The sequence below is a fragment of the Brachionichthys hirsutus genome, chromosome 15 (assembly GCF_040956055.1).
Source record: "Brachionichthys hirsutus isolate HB-005 chromosome 15, CSIRO-AGI_Bhir_v1, whole genome shotgun sequence".
Classification (NCBI taxonomy): Eukaryota; Metazoa; Chordata; class Actinopteri; order Lophiiformes; family Brachionichthyidae; genus Brachionichthys; species Brachionichthys hirsutus.
The window spans coordinates 11,546,143-11,564,387 of NC_090911.1; the positions used below are offsets into that span (position 1 = coordinate 11,546,143).

The 18,245-nt window shown below is 49.1% G+C and overlaps 3 protein-coding genes across 3 annotated transcripts in view; 1 reads left to right on the forward strand and 2 right to left on the reverse strand.

Annotated features, from left to right (window-relative positions):
* The window catches only part of LOC137904767 (cadherin-7-like), a 4,526-nt gene extending 4,120 nt beyond the window's left edge, over positions 1–406 (reverse strand). The window contains exon 1 of the mRNA XM_068748971.1: positions 402–406. Coding sequence (XP_068605072.1) covers positions 402–406 — 5 coding nt within the window. The remainder of the gene's footprint in view (positions 1–401) is intronic.
* Positions 407–4,329: 3,923 nt separating this feature from the next.
* inhbab (inhibin subunit beta Ab) lies at positions 4,330–7,051 on the reverse strand. The gene is made up of 2 exons (XM_068748623.1): positions 6,646–7,051; positions 4,330–5,093 (listed from the first exon to the last, which is right to left on the reverse strand). Exons 1-2 carry the CDS (start codon positions 7,049–7,051, stop codon positions 4,330–4,332), a joined length of 1,170 nt encoding a protein of 389 aa, XP_068604724.1.
* A 2,305-nt stretch (positions 7,052–9,356) lies between these two features.
* Positions 9,357–17,916, forward strand: amph (amphiphysin). The gene is made up of 22 exons (XM_068748664.1): positions 9,357–9,425; positions 10,499–10,579; positions 10,714–10,768; positions 10,850–10,944; positions 11,150–11,245; positions 11,402–11,509; positions 11,613–11,698; positions 11,780–11,855; positions 11,950–12,032; positions 12,582–12,720; positions 13,492–13,611; positions 13,699–13,782; positions 13,927–13,953; positions 14,117–14,140; positions 14,276–14,470; positions 16,110–16,139; positions 16,253–16,294; positions 16,472–16,846; positions 16,973–17,023; positions 17,217–17,405; positions 17,493–17,594; positions 17,812–17,916. The coding sequence occupies exons 1-22, from the start codon at positions 9,357–9,359 to the stop codon at positions 17,914–17,916; spliced, it is 2,232 nt and encodes a 743-aa protein (XP_068604765.1).
* The last annotated feature ends 329 nt before the right edge of the window (positions 17,917–18,245 follow it).

Below are 18,245 nucleotides of genomic sequence, written 5' to 3' on the forward strand. Positions count from 1 at the left end.
TGGTCGACCTGCCGGATCAACCTACATATGGCGCTATCTGGACCTGAGTCCGTTTAAGTCGTTGATGAGCTTGAACTGATTGATTTGGGTGGATAAATGACGTCACCTGCTGGACCTTCAGTCGTCTGTCTGATCTGTAATGACAACGTTTTTCCTGAAGGAGGCGCTGCTCTACTTTTGAGCACCTTTCAGAAGGAAACCCAAAAAGAGCGCTCCGATGAAAACACCTGCTGAAAACGGTAGCGATCGATCGTTTTGATTCGTTTATGTTTATCCTCATATCAAACCGACACACAAAGGAGCACGCAAATAAACGGCACAGATCACAAGACTTCCTCCAACGTTGTTGAGAGAGAAAATAAAAAAACTGTCAAAACAGGTGACGTCACTTCTCCTTTTACGTCATCTTCAACAACGATCAACGCAATCAATAACAGCCAAACAGTCTGCTGTCGCAAGTTGATCGGAGCAACATTTTAATTTAAGTCATTGTCAGGACGGTTTATCTCCGGTTCGTGGCTTTGACTCATTTCTGTGACTCTATTTGTGTTTCTGTCTTATTTTATTTATTTATTTTGGAGACACGCCTCCCTTCTCCGTGGGATTAAAGGTTCATTCTGCTGAATAAAAACAAAAACAAACTTTAATGAATACACTCCGCTGCTTAAATGAGAGTGTCCCTCTGCTTCTCCTCCTCCTCCTGATGAAGATGAGTCATTCTTCGCTCTGTGGGCGTTTGCACAAACGGAGTCGCCACAGGAGCCGAAACAGAGACGAAGACAGAGACTGAATGAAAACAGTCTGATCTGATCAGAGAGACAGAAAAACTACAACTAGTCCTCTGACGTCAGTAACCAGATTCAGAGTTCTGCAACTAGTCCAAAAAGCACTGCAACTATAGCCAACAGACCCATGTAACTAGTACTCTGATCTATGTAACTACTCATCAGACCCATGTAACTAATACTCCGATCTATGTAACTAGTACTCCGATCTATGTAACTACTCATCAGACCCATGTAACTAGTACTCTGATCTATGTAACTACTCATCAGACCCATGTAACTAGTACTCTGATCTATGTAACTACTCGTCAGACCCATGTTCTGGATATTGATAATATTCATGAATCGTCTTCATTTAATGTGAGTAATATATATATATATTTTTTTTTAAATAAATCACAGTTATGACGGCTTTATGAGCTCCTGTAAAGCTGATCACATTATTCGTTTAGTTAAAGAGGTTTAAATGAATTCATGAACGTCTTATTGATCTGTGTCGGTGTTCCTGACGCCTGAACTCTGGCCCCATTCAGCAGCAGCGTGTGACTGAAGCCGTGCGGGTGAATGCCTCCGAGTAGAAGCAGTGAGTCTCTCCCCGCTTGATGGAGGGATGGCACTGACGTGTCCTGCAGCCTGCCCACACACAAAAAAATAGATCCTCAATTTCACTCGCATCACTCTCCTCCAGCTCTCATCGCGTTTCTCTGGACGGCCTCACCTGCAAAAATAAACCTTCACAGTGAAGTCACAGAGACGCAAAAGCCGCCGATTGGCTCCTCGTGTCAAACAGATGAAGATAGAAGTTATCTGTGGAGCTTTTATCCATAATCAGAGGAATGTTTGTCCCCTTCTCATTTTAAATGAAAATAAATGTGACAGTTGAACGACTTGTTTTCTGCGTTCCAAATGCAGAGGCTGATGTCGATCCTTCACCGACCGGACGTCCGTCATCAATAAGATCCACCCCACTAACTTAAAGGGGACATCCCTCCCCCCCCCCCCCCCCCCCCCCCCCCGTCCAGCAGTCCTCATGGTCAAATCTGCCCTAATGTTACTTCGGAGTTTGGCTGGTGAATGAACTCTGATGTTTGTTCAGTCTATTCCGCTGCGATTGATTACCCGTATCTCCCTGCCCCCCATTAACACTCATAACTGGGACCTTTAATAAACTCTGTGTTTGCAGAGCTGATCTGAGGTCAGGTTCACTTCAGTTCAGAGACGGTTTAATGACACAGACGTCTCCATTCAATGGACAATAGAAACCATGAGCAGCGAGCTACGCTTGACGGATTCAGTCGACCCCTCGGTGGGAACTTTCATTTTCACAAAACTGATCTTTGTTGCCAAATAAGTTCACGAGAGCAGATTTAGTTAGATAATTATAATTTAGTTTTATCCTTTTTTGGGGGGCAAATTAACTGACCCAAATGTCCCTTACTCAGTCAACGCCTCTGTCGAGGACCAACAGAGGAAACAGAGGAAACATGATGGACGGTGGCGCTGAGGAAAAGACAGGAGGCGGAGCTACAAGTGGAGGAGATGAAGATGCTGAGGTTCTCCTTGGGAGTGACCAGGTTGGACAGGATTAGAAATGAGACAATACGAGGGACAGTGAAGGTTAGACGTTTTGGAGACAACGTCAGAGAGACCAGACTTCGATGGTTTGGACATGTCCAGAGGAGAGACGGGGACGATATCGGTAGAAGGATGCTGAGGATGGAGCTGCCAGGGAACAGGGCTAGAGGACGACCCAGGAGAAGACACATGGACGTAGGGAGGGAGGACATGAGAGTGGCAATGGATGCAAAGGACAGGGTGAAGTGGAGAAGGCTGATTTGCTGTGGCGACCCCTCAGGGGACAAGCCGAAAGTACAGTAGTTGTAGTTTTCTATGGTGAGATAGTACTTCATCAGCGTAGGACGGCACCGCTCAAAGTTGCCGTTCAATAGTGCCGAAACACACTCCTCGCATCGGTATGGACCAATCAGAGGTGACCGTTTAGTGCCTGCTCAGCTGGTTGTGAATCACAATAGAGGTGGTACTAAATAGTCAGGTCCAGGTACAATGTATTTTGTAGTTCCTATAAAATGCTACACCCCGTTAGCATTCTATTACTTGAGGTTTGGATCTGCTCAAGGCTTCTGCCTGTTAAAGGCAGTTTTTTTTAATGACAATATTTAAATTTGTATCCATCAGATTTAAATATTTGGCTGTTACTAAGCGACAAACTTTGGATTTTGGTTCTTTGGTTGTGACATTTGACTGTTCGTCCTTGGCGGAGTGATGTTTCGTTATTTATCCGTCACACTGAACGAGGTGTCCGTTCAACGATGCGCACTGGGTCAAAGGTAGAGCACACCTGGGCAGTTCGCCAGCCAATCACAGGTCAGACACAGACATTAGCCCAACTGAAATAACTGCAGCTGCTATTTTTTTCTTCTTCATCCAGCAGCTCTGAGATCAGTCTTTAGACGATTGGAGGATAGACTTTTGCTTTTGGTTTGCCTATAGGCAGCCATCCTCGCGTCTGTTGAATCAACTTGTAAACTCGATGGTTTGTAGGTCAGCGAGCAAACAGAGCGTCGCCGTGCCAACCGCTCCGCCAACTGCACCGCTTTTGTGAAGGGTCACTCACACAAATACATGTGGGTGACTTGGACCAGCCTTCGGAGGAAGAGAGAGAGAGTCTCTCTGAGGTCGCCGGCAATCTCTCCGATTTGTACCGGCAGAGTGAGTCGACTATCGGGTCAGAACCAGGTCAGAACGAGGAGGTCAGAACGAGGTCAGAGCCAACCCAAAAATCAGCCAGCGGATCTCAAGCGGACCCCGATGTCAGAAACGTAAAGTCATAGAAGGAGAGTCTGTCGAGAGAATAAGACCTGATTCCAGATTAAATATTTTATTCTAATATTCTGCTGCTTCTGTCACCCTCAGACTTTGGGAAACCCAAGAATCCATAGAGGCCCCTGTAGAAACGAGACCAGTTAGCATGTTAGCATGTTAGCGAGTGTGTGTGATTTAAGTAGCATAATCGCTTCGTAAAACGGAGAATATAAAATATTAGAGAAGAATGTCATTATTCTTAAAGGAGGGTTGTTTATATATATATATATATAAATTAGTCTGATGACATCGTTGACAATTTGTTTAATGATGAATTTATAAAAGAGAATAAATTATGCAAACGTCTTTACAATGAAGAAACAACTAAAAACAGATGAAATGTCATATTATGTGTGTTTTTTTTTTCCCTCTCCCAGCAGTTCGCTGATTTATCACAGTTTGACTGAGCATCTTTGGCTTTCCAGGAACCAGAGAGTCCTCCACAGAGAGTCCTCCACCTTCAGTACACAGTGGAACCCATTTAAAAACGACCCTCTCACGTGTTTCCTACAACAATAGGAAACAGCAGACACACGTGCAACAGCGCGACGACGCGTTCCTCAGGTCGTTCCAATGTGGAAAAGTCTCTCCCGACGGGAAACACGATGCCTCGCCACTAAACACAAACAGCAGAAAGTGCCGATTGGCCGCTTTTGCCGTCTTAGGAGCAGCCGCACTCGTCCACCACCATGTCCTGGACGTCTTTCTTGATGATCTTCTGCTCCTCGTTGTAGTAGAGCATGGACATGGGGTGCAGCCTCGTCGGCACGCAGCACGACTTGAGGTTTTGAAACGGGCTGTAGCCCCTGATTCGATAGTGATTGATGATCGAGGAGTGGAAGGACAGGGAGGAGCTGCTGATGCTCGCCGCGTGGTCCGGACAGTCGCCTTCACAGTAGTTGGCATGGTAACCAGACGGAGCGATAATCCAGTCGTCCCAGCCGATGTCTCTGAAGTTCACGTAAAATTGCCGTTTGCAACAGATGTGTATTTTCCCGTCGCACTCCAGCCCTCGCTTGGCTCGCCGCCGACTCGCCGCCTCTTTAGCTCGCACCACCGCCATGAGAAATGGTCGGTGACTCTGATCTCGCGCTGCGTCGCTCGCCGCCAGAACGGGCGAGGCGCCCGTCTCAGCGCAAAGCAGACAGGAAACCTTCAGGCCAAGCGAGCTTTGGCCGCTGTCCAGCAGAGTCTGGATGCTGCGAGGGACGGCGAGGGCATGCCAGCCACTGCGGCGAGCGTCCACCATCTTCTCTGACACGGACTCCTCTTCATCGCGAAGACGCAGCAGCCGCAGCATCACTTTGCTCTTTGCGCGGTTGCCGTTGGACACCTTCAGGAAAATCCAGACGTTGGCCTCTTCTACCACCAACGAATCGGAGGCCTCCATCGAAACATCAAAGGTCACGGAATCCATAGAGGCTCCTGTGGAAAAGAGCCCAGTTAGCACGTTAGCATGTTGGCGAGCATTAGTGACACGAGCCAGTCCAATGGGTTGATCTCGTCATTTAAGAATAGCTGTGAAGAAATCCTCAGGGAAGAAGATAAGAAAGAGATTTTTAGTCAATTAAAGCTAAAAAAAAAAAGGGTCAAAAACTCAGAGACATTAACGACATGGACATTTATTCCACCTCCGAGTTTCTCTAACCTGATTAGAAAAGCTTGCGGTGAATCTGCGGCGTTTTCTGTGGCGCTCTAGAAATGAACCTCGTCTTTTGTCCGGCTGTCATTTGACTGAATGAACACGGGAAATGTCATTATTGATCAATGGAGCCGCCGCCTCGAAATATACTCGACAGGATCCGAGACGCTAAAAAAAGAAAAGATCCGGCCTCTGAACGTTAACAAGGCCACAGTGAATAATTAGAGGCCCGGATCTGTGTGAACGAGGAGATTATTCAGCCCACTCGCTGCCCCCCCCCCAACTGTCCTCCCATTTGAGGGGGCCTTCAACACGACGCTATTTATAGCACAAAGACTTTCTGTACATTTACGTAAGGCACGCACCGACTGGACACGATTCGCCTCGCTGAAAACTCTCTGCGAGATCACGAAAGAAGGAACACGAGGGTGACGAATTCACCCGTTTGCGTCCAGCCCTGCAGCTCGCCGTCTGTCCGAGAGAGAGAACTTCGTGCAGCAGGAATGAGGCGAGGTGCAGCACGCCGGGTCAGGGCGCTGGCAAAGCAACGATGGCGTTACTAGAACACGAAGGTGTTGCATCGGCCTGCGTTGTCGTGTCTCGCCATAAACGTGACACCCGCCCACCCCCCCCCCCGTCGAACATCACGACCGTGGCCTCGTTTGGCTCGTAGAGAAGCATCTTTGCACCATATCTGCCCCCCCCCCCCAAAAAAAAAAAACGGCCATCGATTTCGGGAAAAGAGCGAATGGCGAAAATCAGTCGGCTTTCTGGGTGGACGACGAAACGAACCGTCGTGACCGGACGACCTGGACAACAGACGTCGCTCAATTAGAGTAAAATCCAGGTGCTCATTATTTATTCCAGGTGTCTTTTAAGATGAATTTAACCAATCAGAGTCCCGCCCCTTTAAGAGCCAGGTGCGTCACACACCTGGACCTACGCTATTTAACCCGATCATTATTATTATTCACAAGCCTTCTGTCTCACTTCACTACGTCCCATCCCTTCAGTCAACAAGGACACGCGTTACCATAGAAACAGAAGACCTCTTCTTTACAGGAACAAACAAGGGGCGTAAACATTTAGACCCATGTGGTGACCGAGCGGCAAAAACGCAATGCTGAAACTGACTTCAGATGTTAGCGAGGCGCTAGCGAAAGGCAAAACAGGTTAGCGTCCTGCTAGCAAACTATTTTAACTCTCGATATACCCCGAGAAATATAGAACAAACCAAATAATGTCGGATTTGATGATTGATGTTGGTTTCAACTAGTTAGCATGTTAGCATCACCTAGCATCATAATTGAGTTATCTGAAACTGTTTAGTCTCACCTGGCTCTCCAAAGGTGATGATTTCAGATGGCGCTTCGGGCGGCGCCGAGGTCTCCGGGCCCTGACCCCCCTCCTGGATCTCCACGCTCCCATCTTCAGCCACTCGACCGACGTGCAGCTTCTTGATGGCGTTGAGCAGAGCGGCCCGCGGCACTGGCCGGGTCAGATTGGGCCGAGCGCTCAGGTGCAGCATGTCGAGGATGTGACGCTTCACCGCCTCCACCATGTCGTTATGTCCTCCCGGCGAGGACGAGTTCCTCCTCATCTGGGAAAGAGCACAGGACGGACAGTCCGAGATTGGCTCCTGAGGCGAAGACCCCATGTCGACCTCGGTAGAGGCTGTCGGAGAGGCGCCAACGCCAAGACTGGCGGCCATGAAGAAGAGCCCGGTCAATAGAGGAGACATGTTGGGTTCAGAGTCTCAGTAGAGTCAGGAATGTAGCAGCGATGGGATCAGGACGAGGATCAGGTTCTCACAGACTCGGGATCAGGTTCTTGCAGTCTCAGGACCAGGTCCTTGCAGACTCAGACCAGTCCAGCGGTGGCATCAGAGGAGGGGTTCTGGTTTTTGATGAGAAACAGCAAAACAAAAAATCCTTTTGGACCTTGATTAGTAATGGAAGTCGTGTCCTGATGGTCTCCCGTTGTCCTGCTGGGTCTGGGCTCCCGTTGTCCTTCTGGGTCTGGGCTCCCGTTGTCCTGCTGGGTCTGGTCTCCCGTGGTCCTGCTGGGTCTGGTCTCCCGCGGTCCTGCTGGGTCTGGTCTCCCGTGGTCCTGCTGGGTCTGGTCTCCCGTTGTCCTGCTGGGTCTGGTCTCCCGTTGTCCTGCTGGGTCTGGTCTCCTGTGGTCCTGCTGGGTCTGGTCCTGATTGCTCTGCTGGTTCTGGTCTCTGAGCTGGACAGGGTCACTCTACTCTCCCTCTGTGCGGTGTTCCTGTAGTTATACCCTGATCTGACCCCTCCCTCCAGAGGTATTTCCCTGTGAGTAACTGTTGGTGGTGTTTCCTCCTAAAAGAACGTCACGACAAAGGAGGAGGAGGAGGAGGAAGAGGAGGAAGAGTCCCTGATTCAGTGATGACTCAACGGTGTCATCATCATCATCACCTGACGTGGAGGAGACACTCGGTCGGTGTGAATTAATTTTTGTTCACAATCACAGCAGATGGAGCGTGCTCAGAAGACGACAGCAGCACACCCCCTGGTGGTGGACGTCAGGTGTTACAGCATCCTCCTCACCCGAGACTCGCCTGCTGTCTGGTTCCCACAATGACGAGTCCAATCAAGAAACAACGTTTAAATTAATTCACTTAAATTCCTCTGAATACATTTAGAATTGTTAAGCAGTTTTTTGATGCTGACATCTTAATCCTTAATCTCATTATTCCTCGTCTCCTTCTCTTCAAACATGCCGGGAAATCCAGTGCATCGAGTCATCGGCTCCCGAGGAATCTTAGCCCATTCCTCATGAATGACCTGCTGCGACCGCCTTCTTCAGACTGTCTTTGCTCGTTCTTTTCGGACAGCAGCGGTGGATGTCTGGAGTCGGGTCGCGATGCAAATGTGTAGTTTTTACACTCCAAATTAGATCCGTCGGCGCTGACTCAGCGTTTTACCTGCATTTGACTTGCAAATGTTAGAGACTTGCAGGCGAAGGCTTAATCTGTTTAAAACTCGATCCAGTTAACAGCAGATCAATAGGGTTTATCAGTAAACCCGATTCACGGCGAGGGTTGAACCGTCTGGAGCTCTGCTGTTCCAGGTGTTCCAGGTGTTCCAGCCTTATTAGCGCCCCGGGGCCATCGTCCAGCGACGGACAGGTGCGTGTGAGGTGAGCTCACTCACCTGTCCCAGCGAGTCGGTATTTTCATTCAGACCGATGGTCGAGCTCATCAAGAAAACTCTCTGAGCCTCGCTGAACACATCTTCTGCCTGTAAACAACAACAACAACAACATGAACAGGTGACACATTCCTCCTGCACAGGTGATTAGAGCCGTTGCAGGTTTACAGGTGATGTGGCTACATGCTAAGTCACATGGTTTCATAATACAGGGGCGCTAACGTAGATGCAGGTAAGATGATACGGCTGCAGGTAAGATGATATACACCTGTAGCTACAAGTTAGCTGCTTTAGCTACAGATTAGCCTGTTGGATGACAGAAGGCACTATAAGACGAGGCTCTCATTTAATGTTCATCAATTAAAGTAATTAACCAATCACTTTGACTTGTTGTTATGACGTCAATCGGCATGAATGTATTTTTAAATCACTTTTAAACAGCATTGCATATTTGATTACAGCACAGTCATGACAAGAACATGATTTTTTTTTTACAATTATTAATCCACCAATCAATAACTGTGGTATTGATTAATGGATTGATCCTATACATTAATGATTTTAACCTGTTAATGAGAACCTCACTTTGAAAGGGCTGACAGAAGAGCTGGATCAATTCCATCCACCTGCACCGACGCACCGCCGAGAAGACGTCATGACGTCACTTAAACACACGCTCATTTTGAAAGCGTCTCAGAACACCCCCCCACCTAGAAAAAAATCCAGTCAGCTGACGTGGAAAAGCCACTCCTCCTAGAAACGCACGCACACGCCCGCGCACACACCCCTCCCCCACCTGTCAGCTCTCTCCGTTAATCCCCTCTCTCTCTCCCTCGCTCTCTATCTCTCTCTCTCTCTCTCTCTGCGGTCATCATGGCGGAGATTAAAACGGGAATTTTCGCCAAAAACGTGCAGAAACGCCTGAACCGCGCGCAGGAGAAGGTAAGCGCTGCTGCTGCTGCCGATGATGATGATGATGAAGGTGTTAATGATGATGATGGAGGGGGGGGGGGGGGGGAGGACAGGTGGAGGAGAATGAGGATCCGGTTGGAGCGCGCAGGCCTCTCTTTCTGATATCAGCCGCGTCTCTGACGTCATCGCCTCTATGTCATTTATCACGCAACGCATTCTTGTCTTCTAAATTTGAAAGCTAAAATCATTGACTCCGTCATGAAGTGACGTCTTGATTGGCTGAAACGGACCGGATGACAGATTAGCGTTGAGTGATGGTGACGTCACGGTGCGTCATTTGCGTGTTTGAGGGATTGTTTAACATAAACACAGTAAGGAATGGTTTCGCGAGAAGAAGGATGACGTCACGTCTGACCCCAGATCACCTGCACAGAATAAAATCAATCAATCAATATACTGATTATACTAGTGATGTATGTATACTGTATATGTATTCTGACACATACATACTAATACTGCTATATATATATTATGTGTGTACTGTGTACATGTACACATACACTGTGTATTAACACAGGTATAATGTATGTGTATTGTGTACCATACATGCATACTGTATGTATACATATATTTAATAATGAAGTCATCTGTGGTGATAGAAGTAATTAGATTACCAGTATCAGCCAATGACTGCTGAAGTAATCAGATTACTGCAGCTGACATGATTCAGTGAACCTGATACATACATGAATGAGTAACGCTGTCACCCAGTGCATTATGGGAGAGAAAAGGGAGCTGAGGGAACAGCGACACCTGTCGGACGACATCCGCTGAATACCTGCAGGACATTAATGACCTCAACCAATCAGCTCGTGTTTTCACCAGCATCTCTCTGTCAAGCAGGAACATTCAGAAGGTTCTGATCCGACGATCAATATTGCAGATATCTTTGTGACCTGGATCACATGGATCTTTATCCCGAAGGGTTTTAAAGTTTTTTTTTTCAAGGATTGCTTTAGAAGATCTCTCAGACAGACATGATGATCACATGATCCTTTTAGAGCCTCTTACCCGGTCACATGTCGAATCCTGTCCTTCCTCAGGTGCTGCAGAAACTGGGGAAAGCAGACGAGACCAAAGACGAGCAGTTTGAGCAGGTGGTCATTAACTTCAGGAGGCAGGAGGTGAGAGATGCTCGCCAATCAGATGGCTTGGAATGATCACCTGACTAACTAAATGCTAACTATGATACTTGGACCTTGTTTTTTTTTGCTACGCGTGACACCTTGATAAAACGAATCCCCTCCTCTCCCGTCAGTCCGAAGGATCGCGGCTCCAGCGGGAGATGAAATCCTACATGGGGGCCATCAAAGGTGAGACCAGTGGGTTACCGGTCGCGCTACACGCATATAAAAGGTTTTAGAGATGGTTTAAAGATGTCTGTGCTCCAACAGGGATGCAGCAGGCGTCCATCAACCTGACACAGTCACTGCACGAAGTCTATGAACCGGACTGGCACGGAAAAGATGACGTTCTGACCATCGGGAAGGTAAAACACCCGACCGCACCACGCAAACACGACCACGTCTTTGCTAGCATGTAGCCACAATCAGCTAACACAGGGCCGTATCGATGGATGTGCAGCCAATAGCTATACGGACGGACGTATAGCCAGATCGGCTAAAACGCGGCCATGCTAGCCAACGTAGCATTGTGAATGTTTGACGATACGCTCGGTCGTGTGTTTGCCGCAGGACTGCGACGCCTTGTGGGAAGACTTCCATAACAAACTGGTGGACTCGACGTTGCTGAACCTGGACGGGTACCTGCTGCAGTTCCCGGACCTGAAGGTAACAAAGCCAAAGGTTCTTCTTTGGCTCACATATTCTGAGGTTCCGTCGGTAATAGTCAACGCGTAGCGATGTCAGCTAACGTGCCGCTGTGCCAGCTAGCGTGTGACCACGTTAGCTAGCACGTAACACGTCACATGCTATCCAACGTCTCAGACTCTTGTGGCCAAAAGAAGTCGCAAGCTCATCGACTACGACAGCGCTCGTCATCACGTGGAAACCCTGCAGTTGTCGGGGCTGAAGAACGATCGCAAGGTGATGAAGGTGAGTCTGCAGGTCTGTGATTGGACGCGGTGGAGAAGGTAAAGGTGCACCTGTTTTAATCCCGCCGATAAGGAGAAACATGTCACCCGTTTGCCGTTTGCAGGCAGACGAGGAGTTAAGAAAGGCGCAAAGCGTGTTTGACGAGCTCAACGTTGGTCTGCAGAACGAACTGCCGACTCTCTGGGACAGGTGAGTGACGTCATTCACACGCACACCTGTCTGACGCTGGGTGGTGATGCGTTTAGAACGCCTGTCTTCCGTCCTCTACAGCCGAGTTGGTTTCTACATCAGCACCTTTAAGAGCGTGACGAACCTTGAGGCCAAGTTTCATCGTGAGATCTCTCTGGTGAGGAAAACGCCAGACACACATTAACCTGGCCAGGTGTTTTTGTGTGGGATGAACCGATGGCTGATAGGCCGCCTCTTTCCTGACTCTGCAGGTGTGTCGGCAGCTCTACGAGGTGATGACCAGCCTGGCAGAGCAGCACTCGGACAAAATGTTCACCATCCAAGGAGCGCCGAGGTCAGCGGGAACCAGTTTCACTTTGAATGGACTGACGTCGCAGCGTGTCGTTTGTGGCATCGTATCATGCCGCGGTCATGTTTCAGATCACGTTTCGGATTGTTCTCGTGTTGTAAAATTCACACATTCAATTTTAATTTAAGCTTGAAATCTGAAAACACTGGAGAAATATCCAGAGTGACTAAAAACGACATGCTAACCCATGGAAAACAACTAATGCTAATACACTAGCATGAAAGAAAACAACGAAAGCTAAATGCTAGCCTGTTGAAAACAACTAATGGCACATGCTAGACCTTTTAAAATGAGTGCTAATATACTAGCAAGAAAGAAAACAACGAAAGCTAAATGCTAGCCTGTTGAAAACAACGAGTGCTAACATCCTAGCTTGTGGCAAACAAGCTATGCTGTCGAAACATCTGGTTTTGCTGTGACCCATGCAGAAACTGATGATGTCGTATTTGTGGAGAAATGTCGCGATGAAACTACGTTAGCAGAATGCTAACGCCGCCGCGCTAACATCTGACATCACCGAGTTGTTTCTGTCAGTGACTCAGGACCGCTGCGACTTGCCAGAACTCCGTCACCGCCAGACGACGAGTCTCCACCCGAGAGTCCAGAGGCGAGCTCCAATCACATGCTCCGCCCAGTATCACCTGGCCCACCACGCCCCAAATCACCTGCGCAGGTACGTCCATGCCTGAGCATCGTCGCTGCTGGAACGCTGAAGAACAGAGAGAGCAGAGGTTTGGGTTTAGTGATTTACTGCTGGACCTTTTTTTTTATCAGAGTCATTGATTATAGTGATATACAGTATTATCGTGACCAATAGATCATTGTGATTGATGAATCATAGCAATAGATTTTTTTTACGATTTACTGAATTATAGTGAGAGATTTGGGTGATTGATGGATTATAGCGAGTTTAGGGCGCAGTTGATCACAATGATTGATAGATCATATTAAATTATATATTGTGATTGATGTGTCATAATGACTTATAGATTCTGATTGATAAATCAAAGTGATTGATAAATTGCAGTGATTTATAGGTAATAGCTAGTGATAGATTATAATGGTTGATAGATCATTTTGATTGATCGAGACCGATCGATACGACAAAGTGTTTCCAGGTATTTCCTTGGTTCAGCCGACTTTACAACTTCTCAGTAACTCTGTTTTTTTTTCTCCACACGTTTGTCTGTTAATTGGTGAGTGAACATGTGACATCACTTCCTGTCTGTGTTAGTGTATGTTATATAACACCATTGTTGTTATATAATATATATATTAGAGACTGTTAGGGTGATGAGATCTGATTTTCAGTGTCACGTGATGTGTATGTGTATTTAGTGTGTGATGTCATATAGCGTGTTTCTGAAACAGACTCATCCAATGTTAATCTGGTTACCTGGTTAACCTGGTTGACTGTTAGCTAACGGTCTATGTTCTTTGGCAGCTGAGAAAGGGACCGCCGGTGCCGCCGCCACCGAAGGCCACGCCTACAAAGGAGGTGGCAGAGGAGCAGATCATCGACCTCTTTGGGGGAGAGTTTCTACCGGCGCCGTCTTCATCTCAGGTGTGTGTGGAGTTTTCACAGGATACACACACACACACGCACGTATTGTTGTTGTCACCCGTTTAGCAAACATTTTGTTGTTTGCAGCCCAATGAACGACCCGGAGAATCTCTTCTCGACTTGGACTTTGATGCCTTTCAACCCGATGAAAGCGTTTCGCCGATACCACAGGTGCGCTCACCTTTTGTCTGCGGCAGTCAGAACCAGAGTTTAGCCATGTGCACCTGGACAGGTGACCGATCAGACAGGTAGACGGGTGAGTGCTGCTGAAACGAAGGCAGGACGTGTCCATAACGTGTCCTCTGGTCCTTTCAGACTGCGGTTCCCTGGGACATGTGGTCGGTGAGTCACATTTATTGTTCTTAAGAAGTCCTCTTGGAGATCCCGCCGGTGGAACGGGTTCTACTGGACATACTTATTTCCACATTTTCACTGCGTAGCGCCCGGTTTTACTTCTTTATATTTACATGTTTATTTATTTATTGTTTGTTGTCTGTTCTTTAAGGCCGACTCTCAAACAGCTCAACCTGTAAGTATAGCTACACCACAACGGATCTATCCCTCATTTACTCACTGAGAACATCGATTCATTCAAATGATCACCCAGTAAAACGTGGGGGGGGGGGGGACCCTTTTAACCCACTCCCTTATGTTCTCCAATCAGGCTGCAGACGCCGGCTTCGTCGCCAACTGGTCAGCTGACTTTGCTTCATTTCCGTCCAATGAAGCTGCTGCTCCAGAAGCTCAAACCCCCGCCGAAGGGCTGGACGGGGCAGGGGGCGGGGACGAGGGCGGGGCTCAGGCTGACATGACGTCACTTCCTCAGAGCAGCGAGGCATCAACGGCTGCTGAAGACGAGGTTAGCGGAGGTGATGAAGACGAGACGGGACAGACAGATCCAGACCGTAGGAAGTCCACCCCGGGACTCGTATTCACCAACGAGTATGGCGAACAGATCGAGGGCAGAATAGAGGACGCGGCGGACAAGTGGTCCAGGTCTCCGGATGGGTCGGGGTCTGAGTACGAGACCGCTGAGGAGTGGGGCGGCGGCGGTTGGGCGAGTGCCGATGATGAACTTTTGTATGATCCGGTCTCAGAGGGGCGGGGAGGTTCCGGAGTAGAGCTGGTTCCTCCAGACAGCGAAGGAGGGTTCTGGAAAACAGCCGGACAACAAACGGAACTCGCGTCAGATTCCAGGGATCGTCCCGAATCTGCAGCGGAACGGGAAGCAGTTTGTCCACGTGAAACGCAGGCAGGAGGTGCGTTTGATTCAGGTCCGCCAGCTGAAACGCAGGCGGGAGGTGCGTTTGATTCAGGTCCGCCAGCTGAAACGCAGGGAGGAGGTGCGTTTGATTTAGGTCCGCCAGCTGAAACGCAGGCAGGAGGTGCGTTTGATTTAGGTCCGCCAGCTGAAACGCAGGCAGGAGGTGCGTTTGATTCAGGTCCGCCAGCTGAAACGCAGGCAGGAGGTGCGTTTGATTCAGGTCCGCCAGCTAAAACGCAGGGAGGAGGTGCGTTTGATTCTGTTTCTTTATTTGAAGCACAAGGAGGAGGCGTGTTTGATTCGGATCCTTTTGCCAAAACACAGGGAGGAGGTGCGTTTGATTCGGATCCTTTTGCTGAAGCACAGGGAGGAGGTGCGTTTGATTCTGTTTCTTTATTTGAAGCACAAGGAGGAGGTGCGTTTGATTCGGATCCTTTTGCTGAAGCACAGGGAGGAGGTGCGTTTGATTCGGATCCTTTTGCTGAAACGCAGAGAGGAGGTGCGTTTGATTCGGATCCTTTCGCTGAAACGCAGGCAGGAGGTGCGTTTGATTCTGTTTCTTTACTTGAAGCACAAGGAGGAGGTGCGTTTGATTCGGATCCTTTTGCTGAAACATGGCCTGGAGACAGGGGAGGTGGTTGTGAATTCGATGCCTTGGCCGAGACGTCCGGAGGAGTCGGTGGGATTGTGGCCGCTGTGGGTGGGCGGGCCGGGTGGGATGCGGACCCGTTTGCCAGCCACGTCCCAGAAGCCCCTTCCTGGCAGGGACGCGGCGACGGCGGTGGATTCAGATCTTCTGCCACTGGACAAAACGCCGCATCTGCCTCGGCAGCAGGCGGAATTCAAGACGCTAACATTCCCCGAATTCACAAAGAACCAGAAAATTCAGACATGTCCGAAGACGAGGCTGCAAACCGGAGATTTGGAAAGTTGTACCAAGAAATAGATAAAGAGAAAGAAGAGGTACTTGCCTTCCGTCCGTTGTGGTCGAGTAGAGCAGAAAGAACTGAAAACCCTTTTCGTGTCTCCTCCCCGTCCGCAGACTGAGGACGGGGGACTGACAGTAGTTGTCCTCCGACCCGGATCCCCAGCCTGAGACCTCCCCGCCTCTCCCTTCTGCTTGCTCCGTCCTCTTGTTCATTCCACGCGTTCGTTTTCACGTCAAACGTTCTCCGCGACTCGGCGCGACTCCGGACGTCTAACCGCTGATTCTGTCTTTGTGATTGTACTTCAGGTCACAGACGCGTTTAACGGATTTTCACAGGTACTGCTCTGGTTCTGGTTCTGGTTCTGGTTCTGGTTTCAAGGTCATGTGATGACGATGCGTTTGAGTCTCGCCTCACAGCTGCGGCTCTTTGTCTCTGTTTCTCTGTGAAGGATGATGCGGCTTCTCCCTTCTTTGCTGATTTTGATAAGATGGTAAGTCCTAAGCTGTCCCTGTCCAATTTGAATATCTTCATTGATCTAGTCGCTCGTCTATCTTTTCATCCGTCCATCCGTCCATCCGTCCATCCACTGAATGTCCTTTTTATGTTGTGAGCTCTACCTTTTGAAGCGAAGGGTTGACTGTTGTTCTTTCTTCCGTTCTTACGAAAGGACGAAGTCGGCGCCACGGCCCCGGAAGCCTCTGAGACGGAAATCATCGAGCTTCCAACTCCACCCGCTGGTGAGGAACCTGCAGCACCTCCTCCAGGTGGACGACAGGCAGAGGAACCTGCAGCACCTCCTGCAGGAGGACAGCCAGAGGAACCTGCAGAAACTCCTCCAGCTGAACGACAGGCAGAGGAACCGGCAGGACTTCCTGCAGGAGGACAGCCAGAGGAAACGGCAGAGCCCCCTGTTGGTGAATTGGTGGAGGAACCTGCAGCGCCTCCTGTTGGCGGAGAGGTGGAAGAGCCTGCAGCTCTTCCACCTGATGAAGAAGAAGATACACAAGACTCTTACGGGAGCCCGAAAGAGGAGGAACCGCCTGTGAGTGGACACGATTGTTGCGTTTGGTGATGTGATAGGCCAAAGCCTGGAACGTTTAAATTAACGAGACGAATGAAAAGAGTTCAGACGACATCCAAAACAAGATCATTCCGTTTCTGTCGGCAGGTTCCTGACGAAGCAGCAGCGTGTCCGGGAGAAGCGGCTCCATCGGTGACGGTCAACTGAGCGATAGAACATCACTGCAGATCGTTCAATCAACCGTCATATTGATACTTGCTAGAACGTTCGAGTGGTGCAAAATAACACATCACATTGATCAGAACATTTGATGTTACTTACCAACCATAGACATCAGATTGATGCTATGATATTGAGCACTGAGAGAACTCTCCCGTTTTGTCCTGTGCAGGAGAAGATGCCAATCCCCTCCGTCGTGATCGAGCCCGCCTCCAGTAACGAGGGCGATGATGACCGCGACGCTGACATCATCTCGCCCACCGCCATCAGCGACAACGATGTGGCGGCTGAGGACCAGACCGTGACACACGTGGGCCCGTCTGCGGAGGGCCCTGGACTCCCTGGAGACTTTCTCTTTAAGGTGGGACATCCTCCCAAGAACGGAAAAAGGATGACCTTCAAAGCGGCGGGGTGGCTTGATACGCCTTTTTTTTTTTTTGCTCTGCAGGTGGAGACGGTGCATGACTTTGAGGCTGCGAATTCGGACGAGCTTGAACTGAAGAGGGGCGACGTGGTGCTGGTTGTTCCCACGGTTTCAGTGGAAGATCAGGTGAGGACACCTGGCGCACTTTAAAGCACCTCTGGAGCAAGAGGCCGCATCCTAACTAGTGACAAAACTGCTACCGTCTGCTTCCTGTCGGGGGCCTCCCGAAGCCGTTAGCTTCAACTTAGCATTCCTGGAACCAGCACCAATCTCTGTTTCCATGCCAACCACGGATGAGAGAATAGGACGGCGCTGACAGGTGTTGTTGTTGTTGTTGTCGCAGGATGCCGGCTGGCTCACTGGGATAAAGGAAAGCGACTGGCTAGCACGCGGCTCCGGAGCTCAGAGAGGACTTTTCCCAGACAACTTCACCCAACGTTTAGAGTAGAGTCTCGCCGGCTGGGGACGTCTGAGACTTCAGGTAGCCGACGCCCAACGACAAAATGTCCGCTCGACGCCACTCGAAATAAACTCATGGTAACAATATAAAAAAATAAGGTACTACTCCCGAATTAATAAGCATGATGTGATAGTTTGATTGTCCCTGTGTGCCGTGATCAAAACAAAACGCTCCGGAGGTGTCCGATCGCTGTCAGTGTGTTCCTGTGACGTCATTGGTTGAATGTGTGTGTTGGTGGTGAATTAACTCCATGCGTGCCGTGTGTTTTTCTGCCAAATGAATATTTACCTGGGCGTTGTTAAACTAACCGGTTCACG

Bases quoted from the DNA above. Each gene is read 5' to 3' on its own strand.
- inhbab (XM_068748623.1), bottom strand. From the start codon at position 7,051: ATGTCTCCTCTATTGACCGGGCTCTTCTTCATGGCCGCCAGTCTTGGC. The intron at 5,094-6,645 runs GTGAGACTAAAC...TCTTTTCCACAG, and splicing joins CATCACCTTTGGAGAGCCAG to GAGCCTCTATGGATTCCGTG.
- amph (XM_068748664.1), top strand. From the start codon at position 9,357: ATGGCGGAGATTAAAACGGGAATTTTCGCCAAAAACGTGCAGAAACGC. The intron at 10,769-10,849 runs GTGAGACCAGTG...GTGCTCCAACAG, and splicing joins CTACATGGGGGCCATCAAAG to GGATGCAGCAGGCGTCCATC. The intron at 11,246-11,401 runs GTAACAAAGCCA...CCAACGTCTCAG, and splicing joins TGCAGTTCCCGGACCTGAAG to ACTCTTGTGGCCAAAAGAAG.